We start from the raw sequence: 24686 nt of genomic DNA, 5'->3' as shown, positions 1-24686 counted from the left end.
TAAATCCACTAAAAACCAAGTGGGTGTTCCGGCTAAAGAAGGACGAGACTGGAAGGATATTGAAATACAAGGCGAGACTTGTCGCCAAGGGATTTCAGCAGAAACCAGGATTGGATTTCGAGGAAACGTATGCACCAGTAGCCAAACTTGCAACGATCAGGATCGTACTTGCGGTTGGTGTACACAAAGGCTTCTACTTTCATCAAATGGATGTGAAGACGGCTTTTCTCCATGGCGAGCTGAAAGAGACGATTTACATCTCGGTTCCAGACGGAGTCAAAGCTCCACCAGGAACGGGATTCGTTCGATCAATGCACGACTACTGTCTGTACATTAGAATTCGTGAAGCTGACGAGCTTTATGTTGTCCTGTACGTCGATGATCTAATCATAGCTGGAGGAAACTTAGAGTCGATTAACAAGCTGAAGGTGCAGCTTGCGTCTGTATTCGCTATGACCGATTGTGGAAAAATGCGCCATTTTCTCGGGATAACGATTGAGTATAATCACAGTGAAGGTATCCTGAAGCTCTCACAAAAATCCAGTATCGTGAAGGTGCTTAATCGTTTTGGCATGAACAATTGCAATCCGACCAAGACTCCTATGGAAAAAGGACTTCAATTGTCTCGTGGTGGTGAAAGTGCGGGCGAACCTTACCTTGGAAGCCTGATGTACATCATGCTTTGTGTCATCGGTGCATTGAAACGAGTATTGAGATATTTGTGTGGAAGTACAAAAATGTGTCTCGTATATAAAAAGAACAACGAGTCTGAAGCTTTAGTCGGGTATGCAGATGCGGATTGGGCTGCTGATCTCGAGGACCGAAAATCGATCAGTGGATACATTTTCAAAGTTTTTGGATGTACTGTATCATGGAGTAGCAAGAAGCAATCCACGGTGTCATTGTCGTCAAGTGAAGCCGAGTATGTTGCTCTTAGTGCTGCAACAGCAGAGTCTGTGTGGATAACTGGTATTTTGAAGGATCTTCAGGTAGTTCGTGACGATGCTGTAACGATCTATGAAGATAATCAAGGATGCGTGTGTATGGCGAAAAACTTGGAAAATAAAAGAACCAAGCATATAGATGTAAAGCACCACTTCATCCGGGATCTAGTTGCAAATGGAAAACTGAATATCAAGCCAATTGGAACACGGGACCAGTTAGCGGATCTTTTCACGAAACCACTAGAAGCCACTCAGTTTCGAAAACTTAGGTCTCATCTCGGATTGTCGGATTGAGAGGGGGTGTTAACGCAGTAGCTGACAAGTTACTACGACTCCAACTGTCGTCAACAGTAACAGCTATAACAACCGTAGCTGTTATAGAAGAAAAAAAAAGTACGGGTGTGTAATGTCAGAGACATAACTGGATGTCGTGAATACGAATAAAACTGACACACTTTCTTTATACTTCCGAATTCGAATTGGTAGTTGATCGATTGTGTGAATTGTGGAACTTTCCCCTTTTTCACTACTTGAATTTCAAACGACGCGCCTAGACTAAATTACAGATTAGTTACATTAATCATTCTGAAACGCAATTAAATATAATGAAATAACTAGATAGTTCTTTATAATAAAAATGGGCCGTATAGAGTACAGTAAAGCAAAATTTCGCATAATTCTTTGAGAGTATTATTATGGTTCTAAAAAGAACCGAACAGAATTGTAGAATAACGAATTGGACCTGAGTTCAAGAACTAAATTTAGAACTAGAACAGAAGTTCTGCTTTCATTGACGACTGCTCCACCTGACGACTGAAGTTCAACGACCTGAGCGTTTGAGGTTTGGCACCACGCTAAAGGTCTGCTCTCATTATTGACGACCGCTGCTCCCGACGATTGAAGTCCAAATGAAAGCACGACCTAAGCGTGTGAGGCTTTATACCACGCAAAAAGTCTGCTTTCATTGCCGACTGCTCCACCTGACGACTTAAGTCCAAATGAGAGTTGCGACCTGACCGTTTGAGGTTTTTAACCACGCAGAAGGTGCACTCTCCGAAGCTGCTGGTCCCACGACGTCTGCTTGCATCCAACGCACAAGAAGAAATGATCGAATTTCGACCACGGTTCCCCTTTTATACGCAGTCAGTTGAAGGTATGTGTCTGACTACCTCAAAATCGTCGTCCTTGCGCGAAAAAGCCAAGCAAAAGTAAAGAGTTTTCCGCGTTGTTTTAAAAATTTGAGAAAACTTAATATTTGAGTTGTTTGTGGTTATCTCACACTGTTCAAAATATTATCCTAAATTCCTGATCATATTTTTGAAGAAATGGTGAAAGAATTATGTTGCTGCCTTTAATACAAGTCGAGATATTCACGATTAAGTTCTGCCCATTCTTCCATATGGCTAATTTTGAAAAGGCACCCCATAGTAAAGTAAGTCGTATTCACGACAAAACTTTTCATCAGTACAAACCTAACCACCGATCAGAACAGTTCAGAAATAAATTGCTTTTAATTGTTTCCCTCCGGTCTTGCTTACTGCACTCTGTAACATACAAGAAATCATTTTACTATTGCCGCTTATTCTAACTATGTGCATATAACTTTGTATAAGTTGTGTCTATGAAAATGTCTGTGAATGCTCCACACAAGGGTTTTGAAATATTGCTACCTAGTATGAGAACCATCAAGTTGAATCATCGATTCGTTTTTCTGCGATAATTGGCAACTTGCGATTCTCTCTTGGAAATTCCACACAGCAACGATCATTATCAGACTGTAATTTTTTTTTAAGGGCGTGAAATACTCAGAGTATGAAGTGGAGCGAAGAAATGTAGCAAAATTCTCTCGCGGTTCATGCATTGAGAGACTCGAGTTCTTGTAGCATCTTCTACCGGATTAAAAATGTTGTTTACAATATAGATAGCAATATAGCAGCTTCTGTCAAATTTTCGGCAATCACCAACACTGGTTAGAACACAAAAAACCATATCATGAGGAATAAGTCTTATTCATTTTTATTTTTGCAGTAATCAATTTTTACCAAGTAGTTTTCTCGATTTGAGTTACTACGAGATGTTTTGGTTACTGAAATCGTTCATTAATATTGATTAGTTGAAAGTTGGCATAACGTTTACTGAGTTTGGTTTACAGATTACAGACCATGTCATTAAATGTTCAGTATTGTTTATATGGGATTTACCGATATCCCTAGTTCTTTTACAGATGACTGTTAAAGTTGAAGTTGAAGAAATACAACATTTTAAAGTTAGTATCGATAAAAATGAACAGTTCATGGTTCATGGTTCATTCGTCTTCTCTACGTAGCGTATTCCATCCGCACTCCACCATAAAAACACCCAGTGCACGTTGATCTTCCACAACTCGCGTCCAGGACTCGTGCCCGTAGAGTATAACCGGTCTAATCACAGTTTTGTAGATAGTTGACTTCGTACGACGGCGAATTCCTTCGAAGTCCAAAGTACGAGCACAACTTCCTGACAAGACGCGTCTCTGAATTTCTTCACTGGTATCATTGTTGGCAGTCAGTTGGCATGAGTGAGTCCAAGTACACGAACTAGTCGATCATTACGATTTCATCACCGCCAATCAGAACTCGTAATGGGTAGCTGACATTAGCTTCTCTCGAGCCCCTAACTTTCATGTACTTTGTCTTTGACACATTGATATCAAGCCCGATCCACCTGGTTTCAGCTTTTTAATGCTAATATCATCAGCGTATCTATCCCCGCTCTTCTTATTACACCCTCCAAAGCAATGTTGAACAGTAACCCTCCGCGAGTTTCGAAGGGACTTAAGTATATCTCCGATTCTCGAACAACGCACATCACTCGATCCATCGTAGTCTTAATCAACCGTATCAATTTGTCCGGAAATCCATTGTCCTGCATGTTTTGCTATAGCTGATCTCGATCGATTGTGTCGTAGGCTGAATAGGTGTCGATGAATAGGTGCCCACACATCACATCATCACATTGTATTAGCGGCACTTTCGCAACACCGGCAGATGGCGAACACTTGGTCCGTAGTAGCACACTTTTCCATGAATCCTACCTGATATTGTCCCAAGAATTCGTTTGAAATCGGTGAAAGTCGACGGCATAAAATTTTCAAGAACTGTATTCACTCAATAATTTAATATGAAAATCATTATTTTCTATTTACAGGTCTTAATGCGTGCCCAACAAAATCGTTTATTTTTCTTCGCAAAGAGCTACCGGTGCGACTGGCTAATATTATGAAAGAGATAACGTTGCTTCCAGATAGTCTGCTACGGATGCCTTCAGTGGGTTTGGTTAGTGCATGGTATGTGAAAAGTTTCGAAGAAATGCTAGCGTTTGAGAAAACCGATCCCTCTGATGATAACTTGGAAAAGTAAATACTCTAACTAAAATTCCGACTTGAAATTATCATAACATAACGAATTTTTTCTCTCTTTTTATTATCTTAAATAACAGATTCTGCAAATCCTTATCCAGAATTCGTGACAGGCATTCGGATGTTGTACAAACCATGGCCCAGGGTATTCTGGAACTGAAGGAAAGTCGTAATGGTTATATTGAGCCATCCACTGAACTTTCCATGCAGTACTTTCTGGATCGACTCTATATGTCCCGCGTTAGCATTCGTATGCTAATCAATCAGCACAGTATGTTTGACACTTGTTGCTTCAAAATCAAACAAATACAACACAAGATAGCGTGCTAACATAAATCTTAAACTTTTTTTCTCTATTTCCACAGCAATTCTGTTTGGCGAAATACCTCAATCGGGTAGACACGTAGGATGTATAGATCCGCTTTGTGATCCGCACATGGTTGTACGGGATGCGTATGATAATGCTCGATTTTTATGTGACCAATACTACCTGGCTAGCCCTGAATTAGAAGTGATAGAGCACAACGGTTAGTTTACCTCAACTCTACGATTCAACTTATAAATTATATATATTTCTCTCTAATTTCGTAAAGCGGTAGTGTAAACAATACTCCTTATGCCAATGATCTAGTGTCGTTTTGAAATTATTTTTTTTCAATCGAAACGGGATCGTTTTAACAAAATCGAAAATATATTTTTGATGCCAAATGTTTTAGAAGTACCAAAACCTTTGCACCTTCGAGAGCTGCTGTTATCTCGACGTTTTTGGCAATTTAAAGATATTAGTTTTACGTTTCGTCTTTGACTCATCAGCGCAGAGCAGTTCAAATTGAACTTTGAACTGCTCTGCACTGATGAGTTAAAGACGAAACGTAAAAATAATGCTCTTCGAACACATAAATTGGTACAATTAATATATATATATATATATATATATATATATATATATATATATATATATATATATATATATATATATATATATATATATATATATATATATATATATATATATATATATATATTATATATTTATATATATATTTATATATATATATATATATATATATATATATATATATATATATATATATTTATATATATATATATATATATATATATATATATATATATATATATATATATATATATATATATATATATATATATAATAGCGGAAAAAGATTTTTTTGACGTTTATGCGTAGGTTTTAGGATATAGTACATAAGGAAAATTATTGAGAGAGCGAAAAGAAACTGAACTGTTCTGATTGACGTTTAGAAGTATAATAATTTTATCCAATGAGATCTTATTATCTATGCCTACCATAATAAGTGTTAAGTCACAGGTTACTGTTCTTCAACACTCCTCCTTAAGCTGTTGACTTTAAATCAACAATCCCATCGCCTTTCGATTATTTTCAAGCTTTATTCGTTGAAGTGGTTTAGTTAAACCATCTGCTACTTGCTCACTCGCTTGAACGTAAGAAAGGTTGACAATTCTTCGATCCAGTGCATCTCGGATGAAGTGGTGACGGATGTCAATATGCTTCGTTCGTGGTGTGTATCCGCCGTTGCGAGCAATACAAATTATGCTTTGGTTGTCGCATCGCAATTCGATTGGGTCTTTTTCTCTCAGTTGTTACATCAGTCCTTGCCACCAGGATGCTTCTTGTACAGCAGCAGACAGAGCCATATACTCGGACTCACAGGTCGATAGCGAAACAGTAGTCTGCCGTTTACAGCTCCAGGATATTGCTCCTCCTTGCAGCAAGAATATGTAGCCGCTCGTTGATCTGTCATCTAGATCTGATGCCCAGTCTGCATCGGAATATCCAATGAGTTTTGAGTTGGCATTCGTAAAATAGCATAGCGCCGATGTTCCTCTCAGGTAACGTAAGAGATGCTTGACTGCTTCCCAGTGCTTCGGTCCAGGATTATTGTTGAACCTACTCAAAAGGTTAACAGCAAACAGGATATCTGGTCTAGTGCATTGTGAAAGATACATAAGGCATCCAACAGCTTCTTGGTATGGAATGTTCTTCATCCTCTCAGTTTCCTCAGGTGTCTTTGGTGACATTTCCTTCGTTAGCTTGTCTGCGGCATTCATTGGTGTGGTAACAGCTTTCGCATCTTGCATGTTGAAACGACGCAAGATGGAATTGATGTAAGTTTCTTGATCCAGCATAACAGAATTCTTCTTGCGAACGATCCGAATACCCAAACAGCTTGCAGCAGGTCCCAAATCTTTCATGCGAAATCTACTGCTTAGCTTGTTCTTGACATTATTCTTCAATTGGTCGTCGTTGGAGAATATCAGCACATCGTCAACATACACGGCAATAAAAAGAATCTTATCATCTTGGATCCAGTAGTACAGGCATGGATCGTATTCTGAAGCCATTATTCCGAAACTCTTCAATGCAGTATCGAGCTTAATGTTCCAGACTCTGCTTGACTGTTTGAGTCCATACAACGCCTTGTTTAAGCGGCAAACCAGGCGGGGCTCTCCTGATTTTACGAAACTGGGGGTGTAGATTTCTTCTTCCAAATCTCCTTGTAAAAACGCCGTTATGGCATCCATCTGGTCTATTTGCAGATTGTACTTGGCAGCTAGTGCAAACAGATACCGCAGTGAACTGTGACGAACAACAGGAGAATAGGTTTCGTCGTAGTCAACCCCCTTTCGCTGCGAGTATCCTTTTATGACTAACCGTGCTTTATAGCGACAGATGTTTCCATTGGCATCATGCTTCGTCTTGTAGACCCACTTGCATTTAATGGCTGCTCTACCTTCCGGTAGCTTTGTTAGCTGCCAAGTGTCGTTGTTCATTAGTGCCTCGTATTCTTCCTTCATGGCAGCCTTCCATTGTCTAGAATCGTTCCTGGATAACGCTTCTTGATGTGTGACCGGATCATCATCATTTCTGACATCGGCTTGGGGTGAGGGTTGAACAACCGCACTTAAATGACCTTGGACGGCAATATGTGGTCCACTGGCATCGGTGTGTGCATCATCAGGCTGTAAAGAATTGATATGCGGCAGACATTTGCTCGATAGGTGAAAACCGTCATACTTGCCTGGTAGTTTGTGCTCCCGACCGCTGCGCCTCAACACCTGTGACTGAGGTGGATTTGAAGATTGTCGCGGTGAGAGCACTGAAGTCACATCATTCACAGATTCTATGGATGTATTATTCTCACCGCTACTATCTTCGTTCGCCGCGTTAGTTTCATCGTCGGTGAAAAATTCATCTTCGTCTTCATCAGGTCGATCTTCTTGAGACTGCATTGGGTCTTCTTCGGGTGACAAGGACACAACTTCCTCGAAATCTAACTGAATCAGTGTACGATCTCTTGTGGATTCGTTTTTTACTTGCATATTTTCGCGAACCATTTCGTCAATGAAAGTCACTTCTCGACTTTTGATGATGCGCCTAGATTTTTCATCATACAGCCTATATCCCTTTGTAGCTTCGTCGAAACCAGTTAAAATGCATTCATGGGATTTTGGATCCCACTTTTTGCGTTTTTGCTTCGGTATGAACACCATCGCTTTGGTCCCGAACACTCGAACGTGAGAAAGATTCGGTTTTCTTCCGCTCCATGCTTCTTTAGGCGTGACGTCGTGCCCGTGGGTAGGAGATCGATTTAGCAGATACACGGCCGTCGAAACAGCTTCTGCCCAAAATAGTCCTGCCTCAAACAGTATACACCTAGCTCGTTCCACAATCGATCGATTGGCTCGCTCTGCCATGCCATTCTGCTCTGGAGTGTAATCGTTAGTGGTCTGATGTCGAATTCCGTGTTGTTTCAAATAGCATTCGAATCCTCGGTTTACATACTCTTTCCCGTTGTCGGTTCGAATTACCTTGAGTTTCGAACCCGATTGACGCTCCGCCATCGCATGAAATTCTTTGAACGCATCCAGAACATCTCTCTCGGATTTCGACTTGAGGAAGTACACCCACATACGACGAGATCTATCATCTACGAAGACAATGTAGTATCTATTACCTCCAAGTGACTTTAGCTCCATCGGGCCGCAAATATCGGAGTGAACTATCTCGAGCATTTCGGTAGCACGAGATCCTTGTTTACTGAAAGGATGTCGACATTGCTTCCCCATTGGACAAACTCTGCAGTTTTCCTTGCTGCCGCCTTTGATTTTCACGCCATCCACCAAGCCATTGGCTAGTTGTCGAATGCTTTTGATATTCAAGTGGCCCAATCTCTTATGCCGAACCTCCAAGCTTACAGCAGACAAACAAGCTAACGCGCTTTTTGTATCCTGCCGATCCTGATCCAGTTTAAAGAGATTGTTTTCATGGATTCCGGTCGCTATTACGTCGCCATCCTTATCAACCACTCTACATCCATGGTTGGTGAAAATAACAGTATGTCCTTTCTTCACAATTTGACTCACAGACAGTAGGTTTACACTGAGCTCTGGTAACAGTTGAATCTTCTCTACCGGTATGACTTCGCGACAACGTGGTTTCAGAACTGACGAGCCAGTTGCCAACACTTTCATATTACCTCCGTTAGCAGCTACAACTGTTCCAGAGAATTGCTTCATATTCTTCAAGAGATTCTGATTCCGGGTCATATGCATGCTTGCACCCGAATCAAAAAACCAGTCATCATCTTGAGGGGAACTGAATGTTGAAAGAACTACACAAAACGCATTACTTTTTTGTTGCGGCATTTTGCATTCTTTCGCTATGTGCCCGAACTTCTGACATTTTCGACACTTCGGTCCTTTTGAAGAATCAGATTTCTTGGTTCGCATTCCACTGTGGTTTCCTCTCTTGCCTGCCGCAAGCGCCGACTCCATTGATGATACTTGTAGTTCTTGAAGAAGCTTCGTTTTAATGGCATCTCCAGTAATAGGTATGCCAGAATTTTCAAGTGCCATGATCATCGGACGATACTCATCAGGAAGTCCAGCTAGCAGTAGAGTACCGACCCATTCCGCAGAAATAGCAAACCCAATTCCGTCCAGCTGGTGCGCTGTCGTCACGATTTGATTAACGTAGTCAGTCATTGATTCACACGATGATAGCTCTGTCTTGATCAACTTGTGCAAAAGCCCGACTCGCCTGGTGAGGCCCGTGTCCTCGAAAGCTTTCTCCAATTTTGACCAAACTTCCTGAGCGGTTTGTGCTTCCCTGACGTGGACGTAGTTAACCGGGTCAAGAAGCAGAATGATCTTCGCACGCGCCTTGCAGTTTTTTCCAGCATCGATAGCTTCATAGGTACCGTCCGCCTTCAATTTCGGTTTCACTGCATCCCACAGTTCTTCGAGCTCCAGATACGTCTGCACTGCAAACTTCCAAGTGGCCCAATTCTCACGACCGATGAGACGCTCAATTCCGGGAAGACTTGAAATAGATTGACTACCAGCTGCGCTTGAACCGCTGCCCCTTGAAGTCATTTTGCTTCAATAAATTCTTGAATGTTCAATTTAAAAAAAAAACGTATAGGCCCATAACCTATTGAGAGAGCGAAAAGAAACTGAACTGTTCTGATTGACGTTTAGAAGTATAATAATTTTATTCAATGAGATCTTATTATCTATGCCTACCATAATAAGTGTTAAGTCACAGGTTACTGTTCTTCAACAAAAATCCTTCGGGAAAGTAGAGAAAAACTAGAAAATTGGTTCATTTGGAATTGGAAATTTTCCGCTCAATGCATGCTAGATCTCCGATGATAGTTTGACGTGTATGGAGCTGTTGAAATGCTAGCAGCATAAATTAAATAAACATAGATTTCCCACTGTACGGTGACACTAACAGCACCTCTAGTGAGTAACGGGTGTACTATTTTCCATTAGCTACTGTGGTTGGGTTAAATGCGCAGGCAACTTTATGCATGCATTTTACGAGCATTTACGCAGCCATTCTCCACCAGACGGCGCTTTTGGTGTCACGGGTTGCACAACTACATTACTATTACACTGAGAAATCTATGTTTATTTGATTTATGCTAGCAGACAAAAAGTAGAGCAAAATATGAATACTAGATTATTATTGAAATAGTTTATTTGACGCCGAACGAGCTGATTTGCGCAAAAATTTTACTGAGCCTACTAGTTTCTTTATTTCGAATCACATGTTCGATTAAGTAAGGGCGCCAAATAAACAGCATACAGGTTTCCATTTTCCGATATATAAATTTGGGTTCAATGCGGTCAAGTAAAATTATAGAACGACTATAAGAAAAGAAAGTGAATAATGTTTTTTTTTATGATTCGTTGCTCCTAAAACTTCTGAGAAAAGAATCCTCTCTTCACGATAGATATAATTATTGCTATCACAATGCGCTGAAATTTTATTCAGAGACAACAGGATTGAGATGTGCTGTCACTTTTAATTAACACCGTTAACTCAAACACCAAAACTATTCGATTCATTACTTTTTGGAAAAATTCCATTCGAATTAGAAAGATGTTTTCTGTTTGTTTTTCGGCTTAAATTTTTCATAAGCATTTCCCATGCTATACCTTTGAAGGATTCTTTGGACGAAATATTTTGTAAATTTCTCTAGAAACGACCTCCAAATTTCGTCATTCGCTTGAAATTGCAAGTCCGGTTATTTATTTGAGTCCAAACGTCTTTTATTTCATTTTTACGGAACATTAAGGATGATACTTCTCACTGTGCGAGAAAAATACTATTCAACTTCACTCATCCAGAACAATAATGAGGGTCGTTCAATTATTCTGACTTTAGAGTATTCGAAAAAATTTTCATCCAAATATAATATTTGAGCTGTGAGAAATTCATCGGGACAGCTAAAAGGAATAAGTACATAAGGTAAGTTCAGGAGAAAATAAAGAAGATACAGGAATAAGTGTAGAAAGTACAAAACCAAGTACAGATATGAGAGAAACAAGTGCAAGAAGTACTGGCACAAGTGCAGAGAGTGCAGAAAAGGGTACAGATTGTGCAGATGATACAGATATAAGTACATAAGTTACAGGACCAAATACAGAAAATACTGGAGCAGGTACAAAAAGTACAGCAACTAATTTTGAAACAAGCACAGAAAGTACAGGAACAAACACACAACTTACAGAAAAAAGTTTAAAGTTCAAAAGGTAATCGCAAATGTCGAGGCAGCAATTTTGAATGGCAAATTAGAAGAAGAGAAAGTTTTCATTCCTCGCTTTCCAATGATGCCCACTGATATGTGATATGTTGAATTTGAACGTCAATTTCTCATCCGTTTAAATTTTCCGTTACCGTCAATAATCGTTATGAGTCTGTAGCGTGAAATTGAAGTTTTTTTTTTTACATAAATACGTTTATTTCTTAAGGCAGTTTACAGAAATTGAAGTTTTTTCAGAATTAAAATTGTATGTTGCCTGAACGCGTTTCGGCAAACCATCGATTTTATATATTTTGTCCTGTTGTCCGCGATATAAAAAGGTTGGGGCCACTATCATAGAGCATTATATGATTTTTTTTTTCAATTGTCATTGAAATTGAAAAGTAGTTTTGATTTTCTACATCTAATCTAATATTATTGCGTTACGAAGTGTGCATATATATATATATATATATATATATATATATATATATATAATATATATATATATATATATATATATATATATATATATATATATATATATATATATATATATATATATATATATATATATATATATATATATATATATATATATATATATATATATATATATATATATATATATATATATATATATATATATATATATATATATATATATATATATATATATATATATATATATATATATATATATATATATATATATATATATATATATATATATATATATATATATATATATATATATATATATATATATATATATATATATATATATATATATATATATATATATATATATATATATATATATATATATATATATATATATATATATATATATATATATATATATATATATATATATATATATATATATATATATATATATATATATATATATATATATATATATATATATATATATATATATATATATATATATATATATATATATATATATATATATATATATATATATATATATATATATATATATATATATATATATATATATATATATATATATATATATATACATATATAAATATATATATATTTATATATATATATATATATATATATATATATATATATATATATATATATATATATATATATATATATATATAAGTTAACAGCCAGCGTTTCCCAAGAACGTCACCAATAGCAGACGATCGAGATTCCCACACAATGAAGACCGCAGCATCAACAACAATCGTCGCCCCAGCATCAGTCACGTACACGGTAAACAAATCTTGTATCGCGTTACCGGCGCTAGGGAATAGTAAATCGACAGGGTTCTCACGATCGGCAGCTAGCTAGGTTAGGCTTAGAGTAAAGTTAGAACAAAAATAAAGTTTAGTTTCAGTTTAACCTTAGAAGTGAAAAGTGTTCTCTCTTTTTAAAAACCCCTTTGCGAGGGTAGATATTTTAAATGGCGCAGTCGTTCGGATTGTAGTGCGGTTTTTTTTCAAGTGATTTCTTTCGGCACGAAGAGCCATCCCCGAATGTACATCGGTGATTAGTGAAGAGATCCAGAAGAAGCTGCACCGGACCCATCATCTAGTTAACAGCGAGAGAATATCGCAACCTAACCGTAAGTAATTTTAATCTTTTAATTAACTATTATCACATAAGTTTAACGCATTTAACATTTCTTAGCTATTGCCTAAAAGTGAGCTATTGACATTGTAGTGAAGTGAAATTAATTTTAGTTAAACAAATCAGTGAAAATGGAACAGCACATCGCTGCTCTCAATCAACAGATCGCCTCACAGGAGGACGAAATTCAACAATTAAGAATGGAGCTTCTAGATGCGTCAGAAGCTGCCCAAGCGGCTCAAGTAGCAGCTGCCGAGGCTAGAACAAATATGCTACCTCGAGCTGCAGGAGATCCCGAGAGTATTTTAAAATCTCTCCAGACTCCCCAGATCATTCGAGACCTTCCCAGTTTCGATGGAAACCCAATAAAATTGCATTCTTTTATTAGAGCCATTGATAGTTTAATGCCAACTATCAATAGAGCTGTTGGAACAGATTGCCACCAAGTTTGGATTCAAGCAATTCGAACCAAAATAGTGGGAGAAGCAGACAATATTCTAGAATTGTACGGTACAAATTTGAATTGGACCGACATAAAGCAAAATTTAATCACACATTATAGCGACCGACGGGATGAGGTGTCTTTGACACGCGACCTCTTCGCTATTCACCAAGTGAACACTGTAGAAGAATTCTACAGCAAAATCTCGCATGTGGTGTCTCTGTTAGTGAATTTGCTAAACATCAGTGAAGAGCACACAGCTGTGAAAGCAGCGAAGAACAATTTTTATCAGCAGCTAGGACTAAAAGTATTTTTGGGAGGATTAAAGGATCCGTTAGGACCAATAATCCGGGCTCAGGCCCCAACAAATTTAAAGGATGCTCTTCGATTATGCATCGAAGAAGGCAATTACTCTCACACACGAAATAAACCATTTGGCACACCTCCACCAATTCCACAAAAGCCAAATTCATCTCCACAATGGCCCATTAAACCGTTTAACAATAGATTACAATTTCCACCATTTTCACAAAAACCCATTCAATTTCCACCACAACGACCAATTCAATTCACACAACAAAGACCTTTTCCCTTCCAACAACCACGATTCCAATTCCCGCAACAACGACCATTTTCCTTCTCACCGCAAGGACAATTTCAAAATCCCCAACAACGACCATTTCCGTTTTCTCAAAGAGTGACTCAAAACCCACAACCAAAGCCAACTCCAATGGAAGTGGATAGCTCCATTAGAAGTAGGCAGATAAATTATATGAACCGTCCACATTTTCAAATAGAGGAATTTCCAACAAATTGTGATGATTCCTATTTCTATGATCCCAATGAATATTATTATTACGATAATTATAACCAACAATATCAAACTGCGTATGAAAACACTAACGAACCTCCACCAGTCGAAACAAACCCCCAACATTTAGAATCCAATCAAGAAACCGATAGCAAGGAAGCCGAAATTGATGATCTAAATTTTCATCAAGTGGCGGCAGACTTTCATCCGACGTAAATAATTTCATCCCTTACATCGAAATAAACACTTCCAAAGGCTTACTAAAATTTCTCATAGACACAGGTGCAAACAAGAATTACATTAGTACCAAGCACGTAAACCTTCAAAAATGCAGATTTACCGAGCCAACCTCTGTTCAAAATATCAATGGTTGTCATAAAATAAATCAATTTGTTGAATTTAACCCCTTTATTCAGATTCCTGGCACACAAAAATTGAAATTTTATATCTTTGATTTTCATCCTTATTTTGATGGATTAATTGGATACGAGGCGTTACAATTGCTTAAAGCCAATATTCTTACTGCTAGTAACGAACTTCAATTTGCTTCTGGAAAAATTCAAATGCAACGAAAATATCCTCATTCTCAACGAATACAATTAAACTCTAACGAGACGAAATTCGTAAGCTTTCCTGTTAATATCAATAACGGCGATTTCCTAGTATCAGAAGATACTTTTATTTGCAACAATATACTCCTGCACTCAGGCTTGTATAGCGCAGTGAATAGTCGAGCTTGTTTAGCCATAACTAATAGTTCGAACGAGTTATCGCGAATCGATATTAGTCAACCCATGGAATTTGAATTAAATAATTTTGAAACCCAACCTTCACCAAAATTTGCCAAGCCGATAAACCAGCGTTTATTCGATCAATTGCGATTGAATCACCTTAACTCGGACGAAAAATCGAAATTGTTGAACGTCATCAGTAGAAATCAGGGTGTATTTTTGTTAGAAGGAGAACACCTTACCTTTACTAACGCAATAAAACATAGCATCAAAACAAAAGATGATTTGCCTATTTACTCCAAATCGTATCGGTACCCCTTTTGTCATAAGGAGGAAGTACAAAAACAAATTCTCAAAATGCTTGAACAGGGTATTATAAGACACTCTGTCAGCCCTTGGACTTCTCCGGTTTGGATCGTCCCGAAAAAGATGGACGCTTCCGGTCAAAAGAAATGGCGATTGGTAATCGACTATCGGAAGTTAAATGAAAAGACTATCGATGATCGATACCCAATCCCGAACATAACCGACATCCTCGATAAACTCGGGAGATGCAATTATTTTTCTACGCTAGACTTAGCATCCGGTTTCCACCAGATCGAAGTTGAAGCATCAGACATTCCCAAAACGGCTTTTAATGTCGAGAATGGACACTATGAGTTTTTGAGAATGCCCTTTGGACTAAAGAACGCCCCCTCTACGTTTCAGAGAGTGATGGACAACGTTCTAAGAGAACACATTGGCCTAAGATGTTTCATCTATATGGATGATATCATCGTTTTTTCAAGTAGTCTTCAAGAACATCTGGATAATTTGGGAAAAATTTTCGATACACTATCTAGATGCAATATGAAAGTACAATTAGATAAGTGCGAGTTTCTATGTAAAGAAGTTGCATTTTTAGGACACATCGTTACTACTGAAGGAGTTAAGCCAAACCCAGACAAAATTAATATTATCAAAAATTGGCCATTGCCAAAGAGCGAAAAAGAACTTAGAAGCTTTCTTGGAATTTTGGGTTACTATCGAAAATTTATAAAAGATTTTGCGAAAATAGCGAAACCTTTAACAAATTCACTTAGGAAAGGCGAAACCATCATTCATTCTGAAGAGTTCATTAAATCATTTCAAAAATGTAAAGCAATCCTCACTAGTAATGACATACTCCAATACCCAGATTTTGATAAACCCTTCATTTTAACTACGGACGCCTCTAATCATGCAATTGGCGCTGTTCTTTCACAAGGACCTTTGGGTAAAGACAAACCCATCGCGTTTGCTTCACGCACATTGAATAAATCTGAAGAGAATTATTCAACGATCGAAAAAGAACTCTTGGCGATCGTTTGGAGTTGTAAACATTTTCGACCGTACCTCTATGGAAGAAAATTTACGCTCTACACCGATCATAAACCGTTAACTTACAGTTTGAATTTAAAAGAACCGAATCAAAGATTGATCCACTGGCGTTTAAGCTTAGCAGAATTCGATTACGATGTTCAATACAAACCTGGAAAACAAAACGTCGTAGCAGACGGATTGTCTAGAGTTGTTCAAGAAATTAACGTTAACGAAAATGAACTATCATCAGATAACGCAACAGTACATTCCGCAGACACGGATGATTCCGAATACATTCCGTGTACAGAAAAACCTTTAAATTATTTCAGTAATCAAATAATCCTTCAAGTTGGCCCCGAAGAAGATAATATTCACGAAGAGGTTTTTCCGAGAGTTCATAGAAGAACCATTACAAAATTAATATTTGGTATCCCCCAATTGATAACAATATTTAAAGATTTTATGGACTTGAAACGCAATAATTGCATATTGTGTCCCGAAAGTTTGATAAATACGATTCAAATAGTATACAAAAATTACTTTAGTCGATGTAAGACTTTCAAAATTTTCATCACGCAGAAACTTTTGGTTGACTTAAAAACCCTCGAGGAACAAAGTGCCACCATTGAACAAACTCATGAATCAGCCCACCGAGGAGTTTGGGAAAACGAAAAACAAATATCCAATCGGTTCTACTTTCCAAAAATGAAGCATAAAATTCAACAGTTCATCAAAATTTGCGAAATATGTAATCGAAACAAATATGACCGACACCCATACAAAATTAAACTTGGCTCAACACCGAACACGAAAAAACCATTAGAAATAATTCATATTGACATATTTTTAACTCAACCGTACATCTTTTTATCTGCAGTAGATAAGTTCTCTAGATTCGGAGTATTGATCCCAATAAAATCCAGGAATATAGTCGATGTTAGAAGAGGCCTGCTGAAACTTTTCTCGACCTATGGTACACCGGAGCTTATCGTAAGTGATAACGAACCTGCATTTCGATCAGCCGACATAAGAGGTATGGTAAATAATTTGAATGTACAGATGCATTTCGTGCCTGCTAATCACAGTGAAAGTAATGGTTTGGTCGAAAGATTTCATTCAACAGTTGCAGAAATCTTTCGATGTATAAAGCCCCAGTACAATGACCTTACGCACAAAGAAATTTTCTTAATTGCTTGTACTTTGTACAACAACACGATTCATTCAGCCACCGGTTTCAAACCGAGAGAGATTTTCTTTGGGGTAAAGGACGAACACGAACGGCCTCTTGACATTCAGAAAATGATAGAAAAAAGAGACAACTTCTATGATGAGGTAATTTTGGCAAACGATAAGACACGATCAAAAAATTTATCCTTCCACAATAAAGGAAGAGAAGAAGCACCTCACATAGCAGACGAAGAAATAGTTTTCAAAAGGATTCAAGGAATCAAAAAGAAAACTAAAGAAAGATTTTCACCGACTGAAGCTATGGAGGACAAACAAAGAACGATCCTCGATAGGTCCGGCCGGGAAATTCACAAAGAAAACATAAAAAGACTTTGAAATTAATATTTGTCTTTCTTTCAGGATGGACTTTCGGATCATCGCACTCATTTCTCTCATTCCCTTTTCCTATCCTCAATTCATTCAAATACATGACATTTCGAATAATCCGGGTGCGTTAATTATGAAAGTTGGAGAAGGAAGAATTAGTTTAGGCTATGATAAGGTTTTGCACATTATAGAATTAAACCAGTTCCAGAATTCAATTACTACAATTAAAAATGTGTTGAATCGAATCAACAATAAAACAGGAGATTTTTCAAATTTAATCGAATTAAAGCTTTCAATGATAAATGATACATTCATGAGCCTTCTCCCAAGAAACAGAAAGGTAAAAAGATCAATAGAAGTGTTAGGAAGCACTATCAAACTAATCACCGGAAATTTAGATGCCCAGGATTTGAGAAATATTAATGCAGATCTATATGCACTGAAAAACAATGAAAATAGCTTATTAAATGAAAATAACAAACAAATATCTATCAATGCAAATTTTCAAGAACGAATTAATATTGTAAACAATCAGATCAAGGATCATGAGAACAGTTTAGCTAAAATTTTACTTAAAGAAGATTATATCATAACTGAATCCACTAAAATTTCAATCTTATTTCAATTAGATATGCTCTTAAACTCATTACATTCTATAGAAAATAGCTTATCACTCGTCAAGGTCAACATAATAAACAAACAAATTTTATCAAATAGTGAACTAGAGGTCATAGCAGCAAAGCTAACCAAGCAAGGATTCAAGATTGATAGTTTAGACGAAGTTTGCGTGTACCTGACAACTACAGCGTTTTATCAAGGAGATAACATCATTATCAGCATCAATATCCCTAACGTACAGCCTATTGTGTTTGACAAAATGCTTTTGTTACCGCTACCTGTGAACAACAAAACAGTGAACATTGACCACAAAGTAATCTTCAAACATGTAAACGAGACGTTAGCCGTTTCTACAGGATGCCAAGAAACGCCCAAAATTACTATCTGTAAACGAGAACTATTGACAAACATCAGTGCAGATGATTGCATCGCACCATTGATTAGAGGTTTGAACGGAAAATGTCCCTTCTCAGAATTGCCACAAACCATCGAATATGAATTACCCGCACCTGGTACCATAATAGTCAAAGCGCTCACCAACAAAATTACATTGAGCAGCACGTGTGGAATTAATCAAAAAGAATTGAAAGGCATTTTTCTCGTCTCATTCCACAATTGTACCATCATTATTGGAAACAAATTATTCGAAAACTATGAAATTCAATTCCGTCACCCTATTATCGCACCTCTAAGGTCAAACCAAATCGCAGAAACACATTTGGAAAAATACGTCAACATAACCCAGTTACATGACCTACATATCGAAAACAGGAAGAACCTTCAATCTTTGGAATTGAAACAACATTTATCAATTGGTTCCTTCATATGCGCAGTTATCCTGATTACAACAATTCTAGGCATCGTTTATCATAAAACCAAAATATCTTCAACAGCATTAGTCGAACGCACGGGTCGTGCTTCTTTAAGGGATGGAGGAGTTAACAGCCAGCGTTTCCCAAGAACGTCACCAATAGCAGACGATCGAGATTCCCACAGAATGAAGACCGCAGCATCAACAACAATCGTCGCCCCAGCATCAGTCACGTACACGGTAAACAAATCTTGTATCGCGTTACCGGCGCTAGGGAATAGTAAATCGACAGGGTTCTCACGATCGGCAGCTAGCTAGGTTAGGCTTAGAGTAAAGTTAGAACAAAAATAAAGTTTAGTTTCAGTTTAACCTTAGAAGTGAAAAGTGTTCTCTCTTTTTAAAAACCCCTTTGCGAGGGTAGATATTTTAAATTATATATATATATATATATATATATATATATATATATATATATATATATATATATATATATATATATATATATATATATATATATATATATATATATATATATATATATATATATATATATATATATATATATATATATATATATATGTATGCATTTTACAGTATTACAATTCTGTTTACAGATTTAGAAAAAGGGAAACCAATTAAAATCGTGTATGTTCCATCACATTTATACCACATGCTTTTCGAACTGTTCAAAAATGCCATGCGGGCTGTAATGGAATACCATGGAGCTGAAGACGATATTCCTGCCATCAAAGTCACCATTGTGAAGGGAAAAGAAGACATCTGCGTGAAAATGTCCGACCGTGGCGGAGGAATTCCTAGATCGCAGGTTGATCAACTATTCAAATACATGTACAGCACTGCTCCACAACCACCAAAGTCAAAATCTGATCTACCGCTTGTTCCTTTAGCCGGTAAGGTATAAGTTGTATGTAAAAATATGTTTACTCAAATACAATCTATCTCAATAGTTCAGTTCAACAAATTAACTTTATTTTTACTATAGGTTATGGCTATGGTTTGCCAATTTCAAGGCTTTATGCGCGTTATTTTCATGGCGACTTAGTTCTTTTTTCTTGTGAGGGTTACGGCTCAGACGCAGTAATATATTTGAAGGTTAAACCTATTACCAATTCTTTGAGGAGAATATATAAGTTACGTTTATTTTAGGCTCTTTCTGACGAGGCAAACGAGTTGCTGCCCATTTTCAACAAAACTAGCTCTCGTTTTTACAAAGCTACTGTTCCGACTGGTGACTGGTCCAATCAGGTAAAACCAAAGAAAGTGAAACCAATTGTTATTTGACGTGGAGCCAAGAACTATCTAATACTATTCTAATCACCAACACCTTGACAATATCTTTATTTAAAGTTACTCTTCTGTGCATCAATTGTTAGGTTAATAATGTTATCACATGTTGGCTGTTTGTTTACAATATCATCATATTTTATATAATTTGTTAATGACAATACAGTTCTTGAAAATATACGAAATATTAATCGTTCACTTTTGCTTCTATCCAAAAACTAGTTCAATGACTTCTTGTTTAGCGCCGTATATAAACGGAGTGTGTGCAGAAATTCGCTTTTGCTTTACTATTCATACACTGAAAGATTCGAAAAGTGTTCAGATTGCGCTTTTGCTTGCTTTTAATGTCAATTTTTACAATTAATTCATCCAAACATTCAACATGATTTTGTCGTACACACGATGCTGCTTTTTACGAAAAAGTTAATATTTCACCTGTTGTTTAGTAGTTCATGCAATAAATAGAGCCACTCTCAACTTCATGTTTAACTGTGAATATGTAATACCACATAAGAACATGTTAAGCATAACTCAGTGTATTTGGCATATGTCATCATCTTCAGTCTCTCTCATATACAGAAAGATTATGAAAACCGATGTCCGCAGTGACGAGTGCTATTTACTATTCGATTTAGTTTATTAGGATCAGGTGTGTGTGTCTGTGTCTGTGTGTGTGATAGAGAGAATCCTGAATAATGAGCGTCAAATCGCTTCAATTGACAGGGCATGGGTATAACTGACACCAAGGAAATCCTATGAAAACATTGATTCCGATACCCGTTCTACAACCGATTTTTTTAAGTACAAATTGAAGATCTTCCTACTAGATCTGTTTTCCGGTTCCATTTTTACGGCATGTTGAATGTAGCCGGAGGACAAATCTACTCTTCAATTAAGGTGCAAAAGAAATGAATAACCTAAACTAATTTATACCAATTTTCCTTGATTACCTGATTTTATCGTTATATGTCCACTCAAAGCTGTAGGGTAACACTGTTTTTCTATTCTTGAAGCCCAACAAATAGCGCTAAAGAGTCCGAGGTGTAACATATATTTCAGATGGCTTGAATTTTGGATGTAGTGATTAAATACTAGAACTCGCGTCGATTTCTCAGACGTTGCTGGACCAATTACACGAACATAACGTTTCCAACTAAAATTAAAGTCGCACGACGTTTCTTGCATTTCTATGATATCTATCATTCAAAAACATTTTCTAATTTTTCAAATCATTTCAGCACCGCTTTAAAAGTTCAGAGATGACCTTTTTTGGCTCGCTAATATCTAATCATTTATTAATATATTTATTAAGATACTAGCTCTAAGATGCCGGGAGCATTTTTTATATCTATCCATTGTTCTATGTCAAGTTAACATTTATCCGACTGTACAATAGTTATTTTGAAAACAAAACAGTAAAACTACTCAATACCACATACTAGTAGGTCATAAAAACCGACCAGTTGAACCTAAATTTGTAAAAAATAGTTGTTGAGCCATCAAATCAACGTATATTATGCATGAGAAAGTTTTCACTACCATTCCAGGGGTGTAGTGAATGTGAATTGCAGTCCTATACTACTTGTACTAGCCAGAACTTAAGTCTGAATGAAATTTGACCAATGGATCTACTGTTGGGCATCAATAACCTTTTATTTATAGTTATTATTAGACTCATCATATCTTTTGAGCTTTTGCATTTTGAAATTTCTAAAAATATGTTTTGTCGTGAATACGACTTACTTTACTATGGGGTGCCTTTTCAAAATTAGTAATATGGAAGAATAGGCAGAACTTAATCGTGAATATCTCGACTTGTATTAACGGCAGCAACATTTGTAATAAAGAATTCATAGAATCCAGAGTTGCCGTGTGAACTCTATGGACAATGGTTACTTTTCCGCATCCTTTTTTTTTTTGTTGTTGAGAACAGCGTTGTGGGTTTTTGTTTCAGTTATTATTTTTCCGATTATTTGTGTCGTTGTTAGCTGTTGCAGATGTACCTTATTGTATACTGGTTACAATTGAAGATTTGATTGACTTTTATTGCAGTTGTCTTCTAACTCAGTTTTTCGGAAGGTTTAACGCAGTGAACGGATTGCTGGCTATATTGACATGTGAACAGCTGATGGTCATAAACGTATTCTGGCAATCACCCTTATTCTGAATAACGACGTATCGTTTTTTCCATCGCATTTCATTCGTATTCCTAATAACGCTAGCAAAATCAAAGGTAGCTAGGATTCGACCGAACCATATTCGATCGAAAAACCAATACATCGTTATTCAGAATAAGGGCGAATAAGTGCAGAAGAATGAATTGGCTAATGCGCAACACACGCTGTATAGGCCCTTTATTACTGTTCTCACTTCACTTCAATGTCAAGTGATACTGATAATAAGGGTCACAATCTTTTCACTTGGTTTTTACCGTGTGATACCGGTAAAGGGCCAAAGAACGACGAGAAAAAAATCTATAGCTCCCTTTCGATGGATATAATCTCTCCGTACTGCGACATGGCTGTTCAAACATGATCTTCAATAGCGGATGAAGAATGATCTGGCAATCGCACTTCTATAACACATCTCCCACGCACAGGAGTATTGAATATAGATTACACTATTAGTTTTGTAAAGAATTTCATGCATATCTCATTTTATATCGAGATACATGTGCTCCTTAGGCTAAATTAGTTTATTTTCAGAAGATCGAATTCGACTACAATTGATCACAACATCGAACTGGGCTTATAGTTCACTGCACAATATTGTTCTTAGTTTCGGTCATCCCACCCGTAAGCAGCACAATTTACAAAATGTCTCGGATGAGACACAAAAGCAAACAACTCACTAACGACCATTTGAACCGATCCAACACTTGGCCGAAACCCAATAAACTTTACCATATTTTAACTTCTTCAGCCATTCATTATTCAACATGAAATACCTAATAATAAGCGTCTGAACCAACTGCTAGATGAGAGAATTTAATACATACGTCACGACTTAGAATTAAAAAAACACGAACAACGTCTGCCTCCCATGTCTTAGATTTTTACAACACTTTTTCGCTGGCAGAGTTTATAAAACTTTTATCTAGGTTCTATCCAAAGTTTTTTCGCCCAGTTCTTTACCCGACTTCGACGATGGAATATCCGAGTGAAAGTATTTATTTTTGTTGTGAATACAATTTACTTTACTCTGGCGTGCCTTTTCAAAATTTACTCTGTACAAAAATGGGTAGAACTCATTCGCGAATATCTCTTGTCGTATTTAATGAAGCAACATAATTTTTTCTCCATATGATCGGAAAAATGGCCTACAACTTAGATGACCACAAAATTACCCAAAATTTAAGTTTTCTGGAATGTTTGGTATGAACTAGCATTAAGGTGAAATTCAGTAAAATCTCAACCGCATGATTTGAACGAATAGTTACACAAAGCGTATCGTGCAAAACGGACACATAGAAATACGGAATATTTTCAGTGGTTGAGTGCTGTAGGCTTATGACATGTTTTGTTCGCAAGTGAAACAGACTTTAACTATGTATCAGTGCCGTAGTGAGGGCGAGGCTAGTGAGGCGACCGCCTCGGGCGCCAACATCCATGGGGCGCCAAAACATGATGGAATTGGTAAATATTTGTTGTACAATTAGTTTATGAAAACATCAAGTTCCAGATTAGTATTATTCTACTACAAACATCCGATGAGATGTCGCCGTAATCATTATCATTGATATACATGAAATTGCAATTCTTCAATTATTTAGAATGCAGAACCACCATTTAGCGATGACCGTAACAATTATTTTTCATGAGCAAGAGACGCTCTCTTATCGATTGTGGTTGTACACTTAGACCTACCTAAGATGTAATTTTTGAAGAGCAAACCTGCAAACTTCTTAAAGAGCAAAAATTAGATTTTCTTGAACCCATTAGGAAGGTTCCCCTTGATCCCTGAAATTACCATTCCCAAAAATTGACTATTGGGAGATCCAAATTTAATCAAATGTGCAAGTGCG

At 36.9% G+C, this 24686-nt stretch overlaps 1 protein-coding gene across 5 annotated transcripts in view; it reads left to right on the top strand.

Moving 5' to 3' along the window:
* LOC131432927 (pyruvate dehydrogenase (acetyl-transferring) kinase, mitochondrial) overlaps positions 1–24686 on the top strand; it is a 90010-nt gene that overhangs the window by 48218 nt on the left and 17106 nt on the right. For all 5 annotated transcript variants that reach the window (XM_058599526.1, XM_058599524.1, XM_058599525.1 and 2 more), the window contains 6 exons: positions 4131–4338; positions 4422–4612; positions 4707–4868; positions 19972–20268; positions 20361–20470; positions 20525–20623. In XM_058599526.1, the coding sequence (XP_058455509.1) occupies positions 4131–4338; positions 4422–4612; positions 4707–4868; positions 19972–20268; positions 20361–20470; positions 20525–20623 (1067 nt within the window). The remainder of the gene's footprint in view (positions 1–4130; positions 4339–4421; positions 4613–4706; positions 4869–19971; positions 20269–20360; positions 20471–20524; positions 20624–24686) is intronic.

This window comes from Malaya genurostris, chromosome 2 (assembly GCF_030247185.1).
Source record: "Malaya genurostris strain Urasoe2022 chromosome 2, Malgen_1.1, whole genome shotgun sequence".
NCBI classification, from domain to species: domain Eukaryota; kingdom Metazoa; phylum Arthropoda; class Insecta; order Diptera; family Culicidae; genus Malaya; species Malaya genurostris.
Note: the sequence above shows the minus strand (reverse complement) of the source record. Positions and strands in the feature narration are given on the sequence as shown.